The 14,710-nt window shown below is 57.6% G+C and overlaps 3 protein-coding genes across 3 annotated transcripts; 1 reads left to right on the forward strand and 2 right to left on the reverse strand.

Moving 5' to 3' along the window:
* Positions 1–1,453: 1,453 nt before the first annotated feature.
* Positions 1,454–2,465, forward strand: EHS24_001875 (uncharacterized protein; the record flags this gene model as incomplete). Its single annotated transcript, XM_028617636.1, has 5 exons — positions 1,454–1,603; positions 1,730–1,785; positions 1,841–1,897; positions 2,143–2,246; positions 2,416–2,465. The coding sequence occupies 5 exons, from the start codon at positions 1,454–1,456 to the stop codon at positions 2,463–2,465; spliced, it is 417 nt and encodes a 138-aa protein (XP_028474099.1).
* A 6,920-nt stretch (positions 2,466–9,385) lies between these two features.
* EHS24_001876 (uncharacterized protein) lies at positions 9,386–10,227 on the reverse strand (the record flags this gene model as incomplete). The annotated part of the gene is made up of 4 exons (XM_028617637.1): positions 9,386–9,530; positions 9,747–9,833; positions 9,946–10,072; positions 10,125–10,227. 4 exons carry the CDS (start codon positions 10,225–10,227, stop codon positions 9,386–9,388), a joined length of 462 nt encoding a protein of 153 aa, XP_028474100.1.
* Positions 10,228–12,491: 2,264 nt separating this feature from the next.
* Positions 12,492–14,419, reverse strand: EHS24_001877 (uncharacterized protein; the record flags this gene model as incomplete). Its single annotated transcript, XM_028617638.1, has 5 exons — positions 12,492–12,494; positions 12,546–12,708; positions 12,746–13,290; positions 13,330–13,692; positions 13,754–14,419. 5 exons carry the CDS (start codon positions 14,417–14,419, stop codon positions 12,492–12,494), a joined length of 1,740 nt encoding a protein of 579 aa, XP_028474101.1.
* Between the last annotated feature and the right edge of the window lie 291 nt (positions 14,420–14,710).

Below are 14,710 nucleotides of genomic sequence, written 5' to 3' on the forward strand. Positions count from 1 at the left end.
TTAAAGGTGTGCCGGCTTTTGTCCACTGCAGGGTGGTGGGGGTGGATGCTTGCAAAGTGGGGTTTGGATGGATGGATGGGTGTTATGTTGGTATGTATGTATGCGGGAGAGGATGTGATGCTTTGGAGGCCTGGGTCGCTCTGTGCCGTGCTGGGTGTGTTTGGAGATAGGTGTGACAAGAAAAGTGCGGTACCTTCTTATACATGGTGATAGCGCGGTCCCCCCACCCCCGCATTCCGTCGCACTTTTGATGGGCAGCGGCCAAGGGGCAGCACTTGTCTCGCAGTGCAGCAGACAGACAGACACGCCAGACACAGGTGCATCAGCTTCAGGCCACACAGGTGTGCCAGACAGCGTGCCAGACGTGGCGCGAAGGAGGCGCCATCGGTCGTGGCAACGTCCTCGTTCTGGGGCGTCCGGCCTGTGCGCGGTTCCCCACACTGTCTGTTTTCTGTTGCGGCTGCAACATGTCAAAGGTGCCTTCATACAGGTGTGTGTGTGTGTGCACCCTCTCACTCTTTGCCCCGTCTCTCCCCTCGTCTCCCCCGTCCTCCCCCTGCCCGGCGTCATCTCTCCGCTCTCTCCGCTCTCGGTTACCTGAACACGAGGCAAGGGCGTATCGAAGTCAGATGCGTGGTGGCGTCCGGCCGGGCGACGCCAGTCTCGGCGCCTGATTGCCTGGCCATCCATGCGGCGGGCCTGGGGATGGCATGTCTTTTAAGTGGGAGAGTTCTGGTGTGGTAGGGTGTCCTTGGCGCGTTCGCCCGGATTCCGGCGGGACGTCGACGTATGCAGGCCTCAGGCGCGTTGGGTCCGAGGAGGATGCGGCTAGCAGCAGAGCAAGCCTCGAAAAAAAGGTGAAATTGGAGAGCGAAAGGATGTGTGTGTGTGTAGAGGCCTAGAGGGAGCGGACCAAGCGGACGGAGCGGAGTGGGGCACGCCGCCGCCGGCGCCGCCAACGATTGAGTTTGAGTGTGGTAGGGGTCTGCTGGCCAGCTGGGACAGGACTAGGCACCTTTTTTGCTGGGCGTCTAGCGCGCACAGGTGCAGAAACGCACAAGCACGAGCAGGAGGGAGCGAGGAAAACGCCACGGGCAGCCGCAGACCACCCTCCCCCCCCACAGGCCACTGCCCTTCCCCGCGCCGGATATACATGGACTAGATTTTTGAATCGCCACACCCACACCCCGCGAGCCGTCACAAGTGCCACCCCCGCGCCTTTTTGCCTCCGTGCCTGACATGTGAACGGGCGGAAACAAGTCCTGGCAGAGTGAGATCATGAGATCATCGGTGGGATGGGGCAACCTCCTCGTCTCTCGTCGCATTCCATCTGGCTCACTCGCTAGTCGTCGTCGCCGTGGTCGTCGTCGTCGTTTATCGTCTTCGTCTCTCTGTCCCTCGTTCCCTCCTCCGGGTCCATTCCATACACCACCATCCCTTCCAACGTACCCAGATGCAGTCACCTACGGGCCCCTCTGCGGCCGCCGCCGCCGCTGCGTCGTCCTCGTCGTCCTCGTCGCCGCCCACGGTCTCTGCCCTCCACCTCGCACACGTCCCCGACGGAACCCCCGTTTTCTCCTGTGTCAAGTGCTCTGAAGTGCTCGTGCGTTGAATTTGGAGGCAGGTTCCGCTCTCCGTTCCTTGGCACTAGTGCAAGGTGGAGTGAGAGAGAGAGAGAGTGGATTCAGTCAACAGCCGGAGCGGTGCACAGGCTAACGCGCGCCCGCAGGCATTGCAGGACGAACTTGTGTCCAAGGCGTTCATGGGCCGTTCTGGGCGCGCATAGTATGTATCACCTGCCAGGGAGAGTGCTTTGAGCCAGCATGCTCACACCTGACAGTCTAATGAACTCGACGATCAACACCAATCTGGGCAAGAGGGAGGACAGAAAGCTCATGTGCGTATCCACCCCCCCCCACTCCACAGTGAGAGTGAGAGAGTTGCCCAATGAGTCCCTGGCGCGCTAGCGTGCGTGTGCACGCCCGGCCACAGCCAAATGAACTGTTGGTGCATCACTGTAGGGAAAAGCTGCAACCCCACAAACCGACACCCGCTGCTACCTGGCGTCGCAGCAGGTGGACATTAGCCTCTGGACAGGGAACGGCGAGGGCGACGCGCGACCCCAGCTGACGTGCATTTCAGGACAGGCAAGCATACTGTCGCTGACCTCCACTGCGCGGCATGCAATGCCGAGCTGGGTTGGATGTATATCAAGGCCCCTAACGGTGAACAACGCTATAAGGAAGGTGAGTTGCAATCACCGGACGGTGGCGCGCACTGGTCTCAGTACCGGCCACTGTCAAACGACGCCACCCACGTCGAACGCTCCGTTGGCTATTTCCATCTTGCTCGCACTGCAGCTGAACCACACACGTTTTTGCCCGTCCTTCCTATCTTCGTTACTTCCGTCCTCAGGGCGATACATTCTCGAGGAAGCCCAAATCGTCAAAGAGAACGGTTGGTAGCTGCCCCGCCCCCGGGCGCGGCGCCATTAGACCGGCGTTGGGTGGGAGAGAGCGGACTTTCGATCGGACACATATCAAGCAAGAAGGATCTGGCGGAATGTGCGCGACCTGTGTGGAGCGCAAGAAAGAAGGCGGGGGTTGCGAACCAGGGTGCGCTTTACAGAGGCTGAGACTGGAAGAAGGTGTAATCATTGTGCTGGGCGTTGTAATAGCCAGCCGCGGTTGTTGTGTATGACGACTTGGTGAGACGCTACTGTGCCACGCCTGACGACCTGACTGCTGCTCTCACTACTTATCACTGCTTCTCTCGCTTAGATGCCGCCGGAGTGTTCCTCGGGAGCAGCCGGTGGGACGTGGATACGAGTCCGGCCGAATGGTCCAACTACCAGAATCCGGGGGGGCGCCGGCGCGTTGCATGGCCCTGCAGCTTACGCAACACTCGGGCCTGAGTCCAGGCAGCTGCGACCCATTGAGATCTCATTCACGATTCAGTCCCAGCTCGCGTTTCATGTGCATCCTCAGGTCACTGATCACAGATCACAGACAGCCCCCGTTCATCACGCGCTCGCTCGCAACATATGTGCCATGACACCACATGTATCTGTGATCGCTGATGGTGACGGGGCGGGGTGACTACTCCGGTCAGCCCTCGCTTGACGCTTTCGACCACTGGGCTTGGGTAAGACATCACTTGCCTGCGAAACAGGCTTCGAAGCGGTGGCGTGGCGGCGGCTGCCTATCTCCAGAACCAACGTGGGCATCTCTCCGTTCTCGGCCTGATGGAAGCCCGCCCATCAAGAGAAGCGGACGAGCGTCGCAAGAACCTCTGTGTCTGACGTGAGCCTGTAATCCTGCGAATCCTGCGACCTAACGAGAGGCGTTGAGACCTCTGTCAGTCTAGGAAAGTCTATGCGGGCCGCGGGGACGCCACGATCCCAGCCAGAAGAGGTGTACACGATTCTCCAGGGATCCGGAGAGTGTGGCCATCAGCCACAGCTGACACTGCCTGCGTGCCGGACACAGGATCACAGGATCACAGGACCTGTAGATGCCCTCCGTAACTGCCTCCAAGCCTTTTTCAACGGACGCCGCACTGTCATACCCAGAACGTGCACCTGCCCCTCTGATCCTCAGTGGCCCGCGGTGGCCCCTTTCGAGCCCCTTCAACCGCCGGAGAGTTTACCAACAAAACATGGGCGTGCAAGCCCATCAGACCACCTTGGCGTCATCCGGCTCGATCGCGTGGCGTCTCATATCAGTGCCTGTGGTGGTATACCTGCACACTGCGCACCAGCTTTGAACAGTTGTGGCCCAGAGAACTGGCAGAACTGGCCGCTTCAGTGGCGGCCGCCAGCGGCTGGCCGTGTCGTGCTGGCAGCGCCGCGGTTAATTTTGGACAGCACACGGCTATCTCTCATTTTTTTGAGTTTGGTACCTGGTTGTGGGCTGAATGCTCATGTTCTTTCTGATAGCCACTCCACGGCAAGCCTCGACGCCGCCATTCTGTCTCCACATCACTGCCCCCCCCCCCTCCCTCTCCCCTCGTCGTCGTCGTCGCCTCCAAAATGCGATCGGTTCCGCTGCGCCGTAGTGGGCCATCCCGCGCCGCGCGCCGCGGGCGATTCACCTGTCGAACACGTCGCCCTCAAGTTGATGGCGTACATTTGCGGTTTGGTCAGTCACCGCCTGGCGTAAGGGGCGGGGAAAAAGGGTACTATGACGAGGCGAATGTGGGGTTCACTGTGGGGGTGGTTCAGAAATTCAACGCGTTCAAAGGGAGTGGGAGCATAAGAAAAGTGAGGAAGTGGAGGGGGTGGACGCTAATGAGACATTACGCGTAACATTGTAACATGACTGTGTTCTGCCACGCTTCGTCTGCAAGACCGACCTGCTCCACGGTAGCCGTCCATGGTCCCTTGTCGGTGGAACAGACTGTGCAGAGAGGAACATGCAGTATACACCTTCGAGTGCGACTGAGCGGGTTTACTGACCCCGCCCGCCCCAAACGTGCGCGAGATTGTGGTTGCAATACCAACAAAGCGCGCAACGTTGGTCACATATCAAAGGCCAAGGCTGCCCAATACCAAATCGCTCACGAAGCGCTTTGTCCCCCGACCATGTCCCCCCACCCTCACCTCACACAGACATGTGACACAGACCCAAGAAGATCACAGGAACGCCACGGTGACTGACACCTACGGCCAGCCCCCCTGTATCATTTCAGCCAGTCGCACGCGCCCTCGTAAACGGGGGGAGGGGCGACCGAAACGAGACGACACGTACACCACAGGTAGCAACCTGGACCTGATGCAGGCTGTGCGACTCCCAGTTTGAGCGACCGGGAGGGGTTAGAAGTGGTACACAAGAGCTGTCTGTCCCATCCTCCTCCAAATTAAGCGCCACACCGGGGCCGGCGCTGTTACGGGGCGTGGACGCCGCCGGAGACACCATCTGCCCAATGGATGTGCCAACTACTCAACACCGAGGTCGGCTGTCCTTGCCTCGTGTTTGTCTGGCCGGCGCACGGCACGGCGTAGCGCCGCGCCGCGGTGCCGAGCGCGTACGCCATGACCCCGTTGGACCCAGTGTGATGGGACGTGACGTGTCGCTCCGCGCCGCCGCAGCAGCTCTCCAAGGCAGAGAGGGTATGAAGGAACGCCGTGCCCAGCCGGGGGCCTCCTCGGAGTGACGAGGCACTGTGCAAAATGAAACTGATTGCCTGCAATTGAGCCCCGCAGAGTGCGAACTGTGTGGGCGCCTGGCCTGGCGAGAGGAAACGCGGGGACGCGAACACCGCGCCATGGCGTGCGGTATGGCTGCCGCTTAACAGCGGAGTCTCGGATGCCGCTGGAGGGTGGCCGGAGGGTTGCTGCAGAGGGCTCGACGGTGGCGCTGCAGCGCGAAAATGGCCGTCCAGGTAAACCTCTCCAAGGTTCGCACTTTTTTTTTTTTTTATCGCCAAGGCCACACAAGAGGGCGACACCGACGCTGCACAAGACCACTGTTGATGCACTCCATGCTGTGCTGACCGTTAGCGAAGGGTGGAAGAGTGCTTGGGCGTGCGCGTCACGTCCACACGGCTAATTGAGGCACTGCTCAGAAAACGTGTTCAACGCCACAGTTGCTACAAACAGTTTCCTTTGGAAACGCCAATGTCTCCTATCCACAGACCACTGATATGGTCAGCTGATACATTGCGAGAGAAACTTTTGGGGTAGAGCATGTACGTCAAGACCTGTCAGACTTGCAGGCTGGGGGCCGGCAAGCCTGGTGTGCCACGTCGCCACGACACTGACTCGATAAGTTGCGGCGGTCAGGTCTCACCACTTGCTTGTCTGTAACCCGCATTCTCGACTTGCACTAATATTGCAAACATGTCATCGACCACATTCAACCCTGTGGCCCTCCAAAGAAAAGCTCGACCCGGGCTGGCAACGTAAGCACCTCGATGGAGCTGCCAGGCAAGGGAAGGAAGGTGGGGATGGCGAATGTCCATGTCTATCATTCTCGGACGATGGTCTGCTTCCTATGCTTCCTACGTGTGGCAAGCTCATGTCCTGGGTCCTGTTTCGCGTCTCTTCTGCGTCCAGGCCCTCCCACGTCGAACTGGACCAAGAGGACAGCCGTGCTGACGGTTGTTTGATTTTTTGATTTTGCTTCGATTAGGGCATGTTTGCTTCGGTTTCATTGCGCAGTCGTTTTGTTGCTTCTGAAAAAAAGGATCGTCATCGGCTTCTTCCCCAAGCCCTCTGCCCCACCCCCAACCTTCAACTGATAAACTAACCGCCGAGAAAGTCTTCCCCAAACCAACATGTCGAAGGCTCGCTTGCATCCACTGCTCAGAGCGTTATTGTTCAGCTGCAGCGACCCTTCTCGGCATGCTTCTGGGTCACCACACCGCGACGCCATCGTTTGGGCTGCGGAATGCATAATACAACGTGGTGGGCCTGTCAGGATGCACGACGTTCAGGCTCTCGCCCTGGGCCTACGCTTGTAACATCAGCTTCTTGCCGCGTCTCCCCACGTCAGTCTTCCTGAGAATCTCCCTTTGGCTTACGGCCTGTACTGCACTCTCGTACGGCCGTTGCGTGCATCCGCTCATTCGAATGTCAGGTGCAGCGCACCATCCTAGACGTTCACTCGGGGTCAATTCATGTCACGCCGTTCCCCAACAACTAGTTGCAAGCTACGAGGCAAGCTAACTTGTGATTGTTCAAAGCAACACATCCCAACATGCCTCTTGTTCTCTGCATCGTGGAAACCTTACCAACAATTGAGGTCCCCCACTGGATTCTACTTGCGCAGGTCACCCGCTTCACCCGCCAAGTAGCCAAAAGGGCATGTGGCACCCGCACATGACTGGCGATAATGACTGAATGCGCTAGCCGAAACATTGCAAGCCCCGCTTGATTTCTTTCGTCACATCCACTGCGCTCGTCGGCGTGCCTCGTGGCCTCGTGTCGAGGCCGCAAACGTGAATGTGACAACGAAAGCAAAAGTCGGCACATCCTCCTCCTCATCCCCACAACTGCACGCCCTGCGTAAGCACTACACACATAGGCTGCGAGCCGTGATAGTGAATGAGCTGCCGGAGCAGCGCACACCGTATTCCTCATGGGCGGAGCCTTGGTCTCCGCCTGGCATTCCACACGGCCTGTTCTCACCTTCGAGTGCAGTAACGTGCGAAAACAAACTCTTACTCTGAGATCTCAAAAGGGGGATCGCAGACGCCACGCCAGACCCCAGTTCTGTCCCGTTGGTCATTCACAGGTCTTTGTCGAGCGGAGCATTCCAAGCGCCGCACACACGAGGCGTAGTTAAGCTCTCGCACCTACCCAGTTCTGTGTGTATGTTCCGACCCTCCGGTGTCGTCGGGGGGGGTCAAGTCACTTGCGCCGCCGGTGGCCAGTTGGGGGCGCCTGTGGGATCTGTGAGCGAGAGGTCTGTATACATGTTCAGTCGAGGTCGAGACAAGCACCTTGCGTGTACAGATTCAGTTTAGGGGTTCGGGGCATGGGCTCGTGTGTGCGCGTGCACGACGCCACACCCTCTTCAAATTCCCGTTGTCCATTTCTCATAGTCTCGTCGCTGCTCTTCGCCTCCTACTTTGCACAAACCTCGTTTATCGACTTTGGTCTCATACATGGCCTGTGTCCTCTGTTGTCTAAGATGGCGGCCGTGGTGAACTCGCACCGTCACTCCGGCCGCTCCCGAGCGGTGGGCGACGTCGGTCATTGTCAGACATCCACAACGGCCAGACTCGGGGTTCCAGCTCGCACTGGCGTTTAGTGCCTGTCCGTGCCCACATATTCTGTCCACCTGATCAGATCTCAGAGGATCAGAGTATAGGCCCAAGCCAATGCCAGCCTGACCTGTGCGCAAACAAGTTTACCGCTGAAAACACACACGTCCCCGCGTCGTCTGTGTATCGTTGTCTTTTCTCCAGCACACGGGGCATGGTGGTCTGTTGTTGCACCTGGAACCCCAGACGACGCACTGAATAAGACCGGTCGCGGCCAGATGCTATCGCGTGTGTTGGCGTAGTGGACCAGAGTGACTCTACCCTTGCTACTGGTGCGAATTCCGTTCATCTATCTCAGTAGCGAGGCTTTAGCTGGGAGCTGTGGGAGGATGGAGACCGGGGGCGACGTGTGAGGGCGAGGCTGCGTGGCACCGTGCTGCGATCCAAGGGATCGAGGACCGAGCGGTGCAGGCACCCTTGCAACACTTACACACAACAGGCCGCGTGTGAGGCGACGAGGTCTTAGGTCTTGGCGGTGTGGTCGCGCCGCGATCCTCGGAGCCAGCGAGAGCGACGAGATGAGGGGACATGAGGCTGCGAGAGCCACGGACGAGGGTCGGAACCCCCATGCGACGAGGACGGCCATGTCACCATGCCCATACTTCCAGAACCCGTTAGTCCTTGAACTGCACACGTTCACACTCATGGGCATGGTGGTGGCGAGCAGCGTCTCTGGACCAGCGAGGACCAATATAGCATACTTGAAAGCTTTGTTTGTCTAGTCCCGATTACTCGTCTTTCCTCCTCAGTTACTCCGGGGCAGCACGATCGTATCTGAAAGGCCAGCATGAATGGGAAGCAGCCCTGTACAGTAAGTACTTGGTTAGAGAAAATGTTGAATACAATGCTTGTGGTAGGCTGATCTCAAAAAAAGCATGGCTGCTGAAGGTACGTGTTGCGATTGATTGTCGCCACACCACTTACACTGCCGCCTGGCGGTCGTGGTCACTGGCGCCACTTGGTCACCGGCCCTGGCTCGTTCGGTCACACTGGCGGTCTTGTATCCCGCCATATGAATCGCTGCAAGATACCTGTGCCTCCCGTCGTCAACCTCCGATCCATAAGGCCTCGCAGACCCAGACAAGGAAAGAGAAGCGCGCCGTGTACAGTACAATTCGGTTAAGCTTGGTAACTCATCGGGACGTCGCCATGTAACCCGTGGCAAATTAGGTTCGCGGATGTCACGCCACAAGCTCTTCTCGCCACCATTTCGGTGCATTGTGACTTTGGGCGTGAGCTCATCCAACACCATCCTTGTGTTCTCTGTCGTCGTCATGCTTCGTGCTTCTTTGGAATCTACGTGTTCTGAGTCAACATTGATGAGTATCTGGGCGCAGCAATGAGGCTGTGGGACCCAGTACGGCCTTTCTGTGGAGGTGTAGTGTAATGATTTGGGACATGGTACATCACTCCGCAGGCGGCGGTGTCCGAGTTTGATGCCAACCATGAGACTATAGCCGAGCGGCAATGGCCAGGCCGAAAGAGTCCAAGTGTTCGTGAGGGGTTGCAAGCTGGGAGAGGGAGGAGCGTGGGTGGGCCAAAGACCCGTGAGATACTGAATGTACAAGTTTACACTGGCGTAGGAGTTGTGGACGCCAAAGAGGCGGAGGCTTGGGAATCACTTGCTAGAACGGCGGCTGCCTGTGTTGAGGCGCGTTGCTGCTGCCGAAACGTTGTAGCAGTACTCGGCATGCTCGTCAATGACACCGAGTGGAGGGCCGCCGACCATCTCTTCCAGTGCCGCGGGGGTTGGGGGTCGCACGCTGTTTGCTTGTCAGTATTTGGATTCACACGCTGCATGCGCTTGTGGGGGACCAGACAATACCGGTTCGTGGTTGAAGGGTACACACGGGGGGTATCCTTAGATCCCAGTGGAACAACTGACGACTCGGGCCGTAGACAGGCTGCCGTTGGGAATGTGGGACTTTTCATCCGTCGTTGGGGTGTGGGTGGGTGGGGTTGAGAACCTTCACACGTACCGGCCTGATACCTTGAGGAAAGACATGCGCTTGGGTGCCGGGTGGTGCAAAGGGTGGGTCTCGGGGTCTCGTAATGGTTGATATGACCTGGGAGTGTGAGCAAGGAACCGACATTGCTACGGGGGGCAGAATGGCGGGGACAGCAACGCTCTCAAGGCGATCAAGGCACCGTGGTTACGGTCGTAGAGGAGTGACTTACATGAGCACCATGACCAGGATGGCCGCCGAGGCACCGATTACGAGGAGCACCAGAGGCATCATTGGGTCAAACTCGTAGGCATCGTCGTACGAATACACTTCAAAGCCGCCAAACGACGCAATGGCTCCTGTTTGTAAGCTTGGGTAAAGGTGGGGATGGATGCATGGGTACAAGCTCACCAATGGTTTGTGGTTGCAGGCGCACCGGTGTCGCGGCGGCAAGCCCCAGGTGGCCGGCAGCGAGCAGGAAGAGGAGGAAGGGGAGGCCAGCGCACAGGCCCATGTTGACGAGTGGTTGCCAGTGATCCAGTGACAAGGTGTAGGATGGGGGGCCAGATGGATGGGGGAGAGGGCAAGGCAGAGGAGGAGTTGGGTTACGCGATGAACCGCTCGTGAGTCGAAACGCGGCTTGACGATAAACGAAGACGGGCAGCGAGACGAAAGTTGACCAAGAGATAGGTTTGTGTAGGCGGGCGGTGAATGAGTGGAGGAGCGAATGCAGGAAGAATCGAGGAAGAGACGATCAAAAGAGTACCGTCGGGTTAAGAGAGAGAGTGCCGGATGCGATTGACGACGACAGAAGACGTGAATAGCCGCCGCCTACGTGCTTGTACAGTATGCACACACTGTGCACCCATAAAGAGGGTTGGCATGTTGTGGTGTGCGTGAGCATGTGCGACGCCATTCCTCGCGCGCGTATGCCGCGGCAGATGGCGGCAGCAGCCTGGAGAGATCCGCAGCGTGGTGGCGTGGGTGATGTGCCCTCAAGCCTCATGGGTGTATGTAGTGCAGCGCACAGCCACGGGCATGCTCTCCCGTGCAACATGCACTGATCTTCTCATGGCCTCTCTCACAAAGACAGCGGCGAGACAGGACAACAAGTACTTACTGTATCGTTCCTACTGCTTGGTTTCCAACAAGCCTATGTAGCCTTGGTTACCGGTCTCCGGTCGTACCGGCCACTTCGGTGCCCCGTAGTCGTCGTCGTCGTCGTCGTCCAGCCAGCAGCCACTACGCCACAGCTGCCCACCCACACAGGCAACACAAGCTGCTGCATTGATCCAACGATTCACACCGATCCACAGATCTCCCAGATCGTGTACGTGTGCCATTTGGCAGCAACGATGGCGGACCGGCCAGTGTAGCTCTATACTGTCGGTGGGCGGAAGTTTGAACGTAGCGAATCGACGAATCCTCGTGTGCCGCCGTGGCGGCCACGGTCCATTCACATGGGCATGTGGCACCATGCCTGTACCATGTACGACACATAGATCTCATCATGCCCAAAGCGCTAAAAAGATAAACCTACCCCGAGAGGACCCAAATAGAATGCTGTTACAGCTGGTGCTCTCCTCGGAGATACCTTTACAACAACCCCGCCGCGGTGCGCGAACTGCTGCAGCCACTGTTCATCGGTTCAGGAGATCAGGAGTCTGCGTCGCTATGCGGCACATACCTATGCGATACATTACTTGTGGACGCTCCATCATAACCGCAAGCATGTAACCATGCAGGTTGTACCTTCATACTCACAACTGAGGCGTGATGCACAATCTCAACGACCTGCCGTAAATCTGTAACGTGTTCTAACGCTTAATGTAAACCCAAAAGACTCGGACCGGGCTGTCTCCCTGCAACGCTATACATAAAAGGTTGCATGTTTACGTACTTGCGTCGAGGTCCCAGGTTGTTTGCGGTGCAGCCCTCCCCACAATACCCGACTTACGACGTCCCATACCAACGGCCGCCCAAAACTCGGAGGAACAGACGATCCGTTGGTACATGGTCTCACAGCGGAGACAGGCCCAGATTTGGTGGCGGACAAGTGGTGTCAGCAACTGGCCACGCCCAGAGCCCCAGAGGGCCTGTTTACGAGAGGACATTTGCTGCCGGGTCCACCCCAGCGGCCAGCGGGCCAGGCCAGTGGCCAGTGGCCAGTGAAGCGACCTGTGCCTATGTGTGGTCCAAGGTCCGTAGGGAATTATCCAGTGATAATATGTCTCTTCTTTCTCCATAAAGCCCTGCGGCCTGCGACGATAACTGTGTGAATCCGCAGGAGTATCCCAGGTCGGAAAATGGACCGTCTCCCCTGTTTTTTTGGAACCAGGAGTCCTCCTGCCTTGGCGTTGGGATCTGCACAGCACAGGGAGCTCTATCGGCTCATAGGGACTCCCAGATCCCAGGACTCCCTCTTCACCATATCGACAGCCCCTTGGGGACGTCTTTGGCTTCTAAAGGCGTTGGTAGCAGAGAAACTTCTATGGGTCTCCTGTGTCGTCTCAGAAACCAAGACGACCTTCCAAATCCATGAATTCTGTACTGCGCGGACACGTAGCGAGCTCAAAGATGGCACAAGGTCATTTATTCCTCCTAAACCCCCATGATTTGCCAAATACCACTCATGCCCGGAGTATCAGAAATCAGTTTAATCGGCCATTAGGAATCCCATTCAGAAGTAAATCGCACGTGCTCCACTGTTGCAACTGCGATGTTTGCGTTTCCGAGCCCCTCATTTATCTTGCTGCATGCATGGTTTCACACACTATACTACTTGTGGGCATCATGCCCCAACCTCAACATAGCAGAACGAACACGACTCACTTCCTCTCGGCTGTCGTCACTGCCAGCTGACAACAGCGATACATGGCTGAAGTCGATCAGGCGAATGCGTCCATTTCTGTCGACACGCCAGTTGTCTGGCTCAATCTCATTCTGCAAGATTCCGTGACCGTGCAGACTTTCATAAGCTGCGAGAATTTCCGATCTGATGTCAGCGGCTTGAGGGTGGCGGAGACACGTACCGCAGAGGTCCAAGAATTTCTGCGATGGTCGCAGGTCGCCCGGCATCATCCATTACCACGGCCCACACCACCTCCTCCTGCGCCACGCGTTCGTCGCCCACATACACCCATCCAAAGTGTGCCGCCCCCGTCCAGACGGAATGGATACGCGGGACAACCTCTACGTCGGCCAGCCTTGCGTAAACAGCAAGTTCCCCGTTGACGTGGCGGTGCCGGTCCTTGTCGAGTTCTGATGGGCCAAGACGGCAGATTTTGACGACGACGGGTTCACGCGTGGGTCCTAGCTCGCCTCGGAAGGCGTTCCAGATAACCCCTTGACCAATGCGCTCAGAGACAGCGATGGTAACCGTGGCTTCGGGGACCATGGGAGGGGGCTCTAGGGTGGGCTGGGCCGAGGAGGCCGAGAGACGCGACAAGGAGGAAAGCGAGACGGGACCACGAAGGCGGACGGACTCGAGGTCGCGTGAAAACAAGGCGGCATGGTACTCGAGATCACATGTGTCGCGTGCTGCAGTGACTGTGAAGTCGAGGATATCCGGAAGATACTGGCGTTAGGAGGCTGCTCGTCGTTCGTCCATACTCACAGGAAGAGCCACGTCGACTACCTTCACCTCGGGCGACAATGACAACAAACCCTCTGGGATGAGCGAGGAAGTCGCCGCCTGATTCTCCTCTTGGTCGACGGGCAGCGGAAGCTGAGGATTGTTTGTGGCAGATCGCGTTACACGACCCGGAAGTGATGGGATGTTGGGGGCGAGGTCAGCGCCGGGGAGGACCGCCAGTGCCAGGATGACCGTGAAAAGGTTGTTAACAGGCGCCACAGCCGAGCATTGGCCGCGAGCAGGAATCAAATGGGACATCTGAATCGCTTCGGGGATGCGCCGAAAGAGTCTGCCTCCTTGGTCGGTCGTGAGGAGGACATATTTGACAGAATCACACTTCGCGAACTGGGTATAAACCTTGGGTCTGTGCTGTGTGAGTGCTTGGACAAGAATGGGAGAGACTCACTTGACGTAAAACCCGCTCAATGTCGTTGTCGTACGCCGATTCCTCAGAGATCGTCGGCCAGGCAAGGGAGACAATGTGACCATTGAACGTAGCGCCCGCTAACACATGATTGTCCATCGCCTGCAGCGCACCGAGGGGAACAACATTGTCCGGTTTCACCTCCACAAACACAAGGCGAAGCCTCCGGAGCTCACAAAGGTCTATGTCTGGTGTTCCTGATGAATCTCCTCCGACGAGGCCATATGACCGGCAGCCGAGGGGCACGTTGTCCGATTTGTGCGCATCATTGCGAGGGTCATCCGCCAACAAGCACTCATTGACAGCGCCAAAGTACGTCTCCAGCAACACACCTGTCAGACCCAGTTCTAGGTCCAACTCCTTTTTCTGCGCAGCGCGATGACCGTAGATGAACCTAGAGCCTACAGCCCCGTTGTCTGACAACTCGGAAAGCTTGAGTGCCGCGAAATAAGATCGCACATAGGGTGTGTTTAATGCCTCATGGACAAGCGTCAACTTGAACTGAAACGTCTTCGGTACAGTCTCGTTGATGGGCGGAGTTACTGAAGTTGATGGGCGTCTGGGGGCAGTGCAGGGAAGGCGGGGGACGTAAAAGTGCGAGAGGCGGTCGAGGATGGGTTGCGGGATGGGGACAGGTGGGGATGACATGGAAGGTGACTGGCCTGACCGGTGGGTGATGACCGGGAAGGTGGCTGGTGGCGAAGGTAACAACAGTAGTGCAGTAGGATTGTTTGTGTGGTTCCGCAACTGGCATTTATAATCCCGTTCCTACCAATATTTTGGACCAGATCGTCAACGCAGAGTGTTGTTTGATGCATCGTGGGAAACGCATTTTCGGAACGAGGCCGTAAGCTCGCAAGCTCGCAAGCTCGCAAGCTCGCAAGCTCGCAAGCTCACAAGGCTAACTTCAAAAGCCGCCAAGCTAAAGATGCAGCATGA

The sequence above is a fragment of the Apiotrichum porosum genome (genome assembly GCF_003942205.1).
Source record: "Apiotrichum porosum strain DSM 27194 chromosome Unknown scaffold_11, whole genome shotgun sequence".
In the NCBI taxonomy this organism is placed as follows: Eukaryota; Fungi; Basidiomycota; class Tremellomycetes; order Trichosporonales; family Trichosporonaceae; genus Apiotrichum; species Apiotrichum porosum.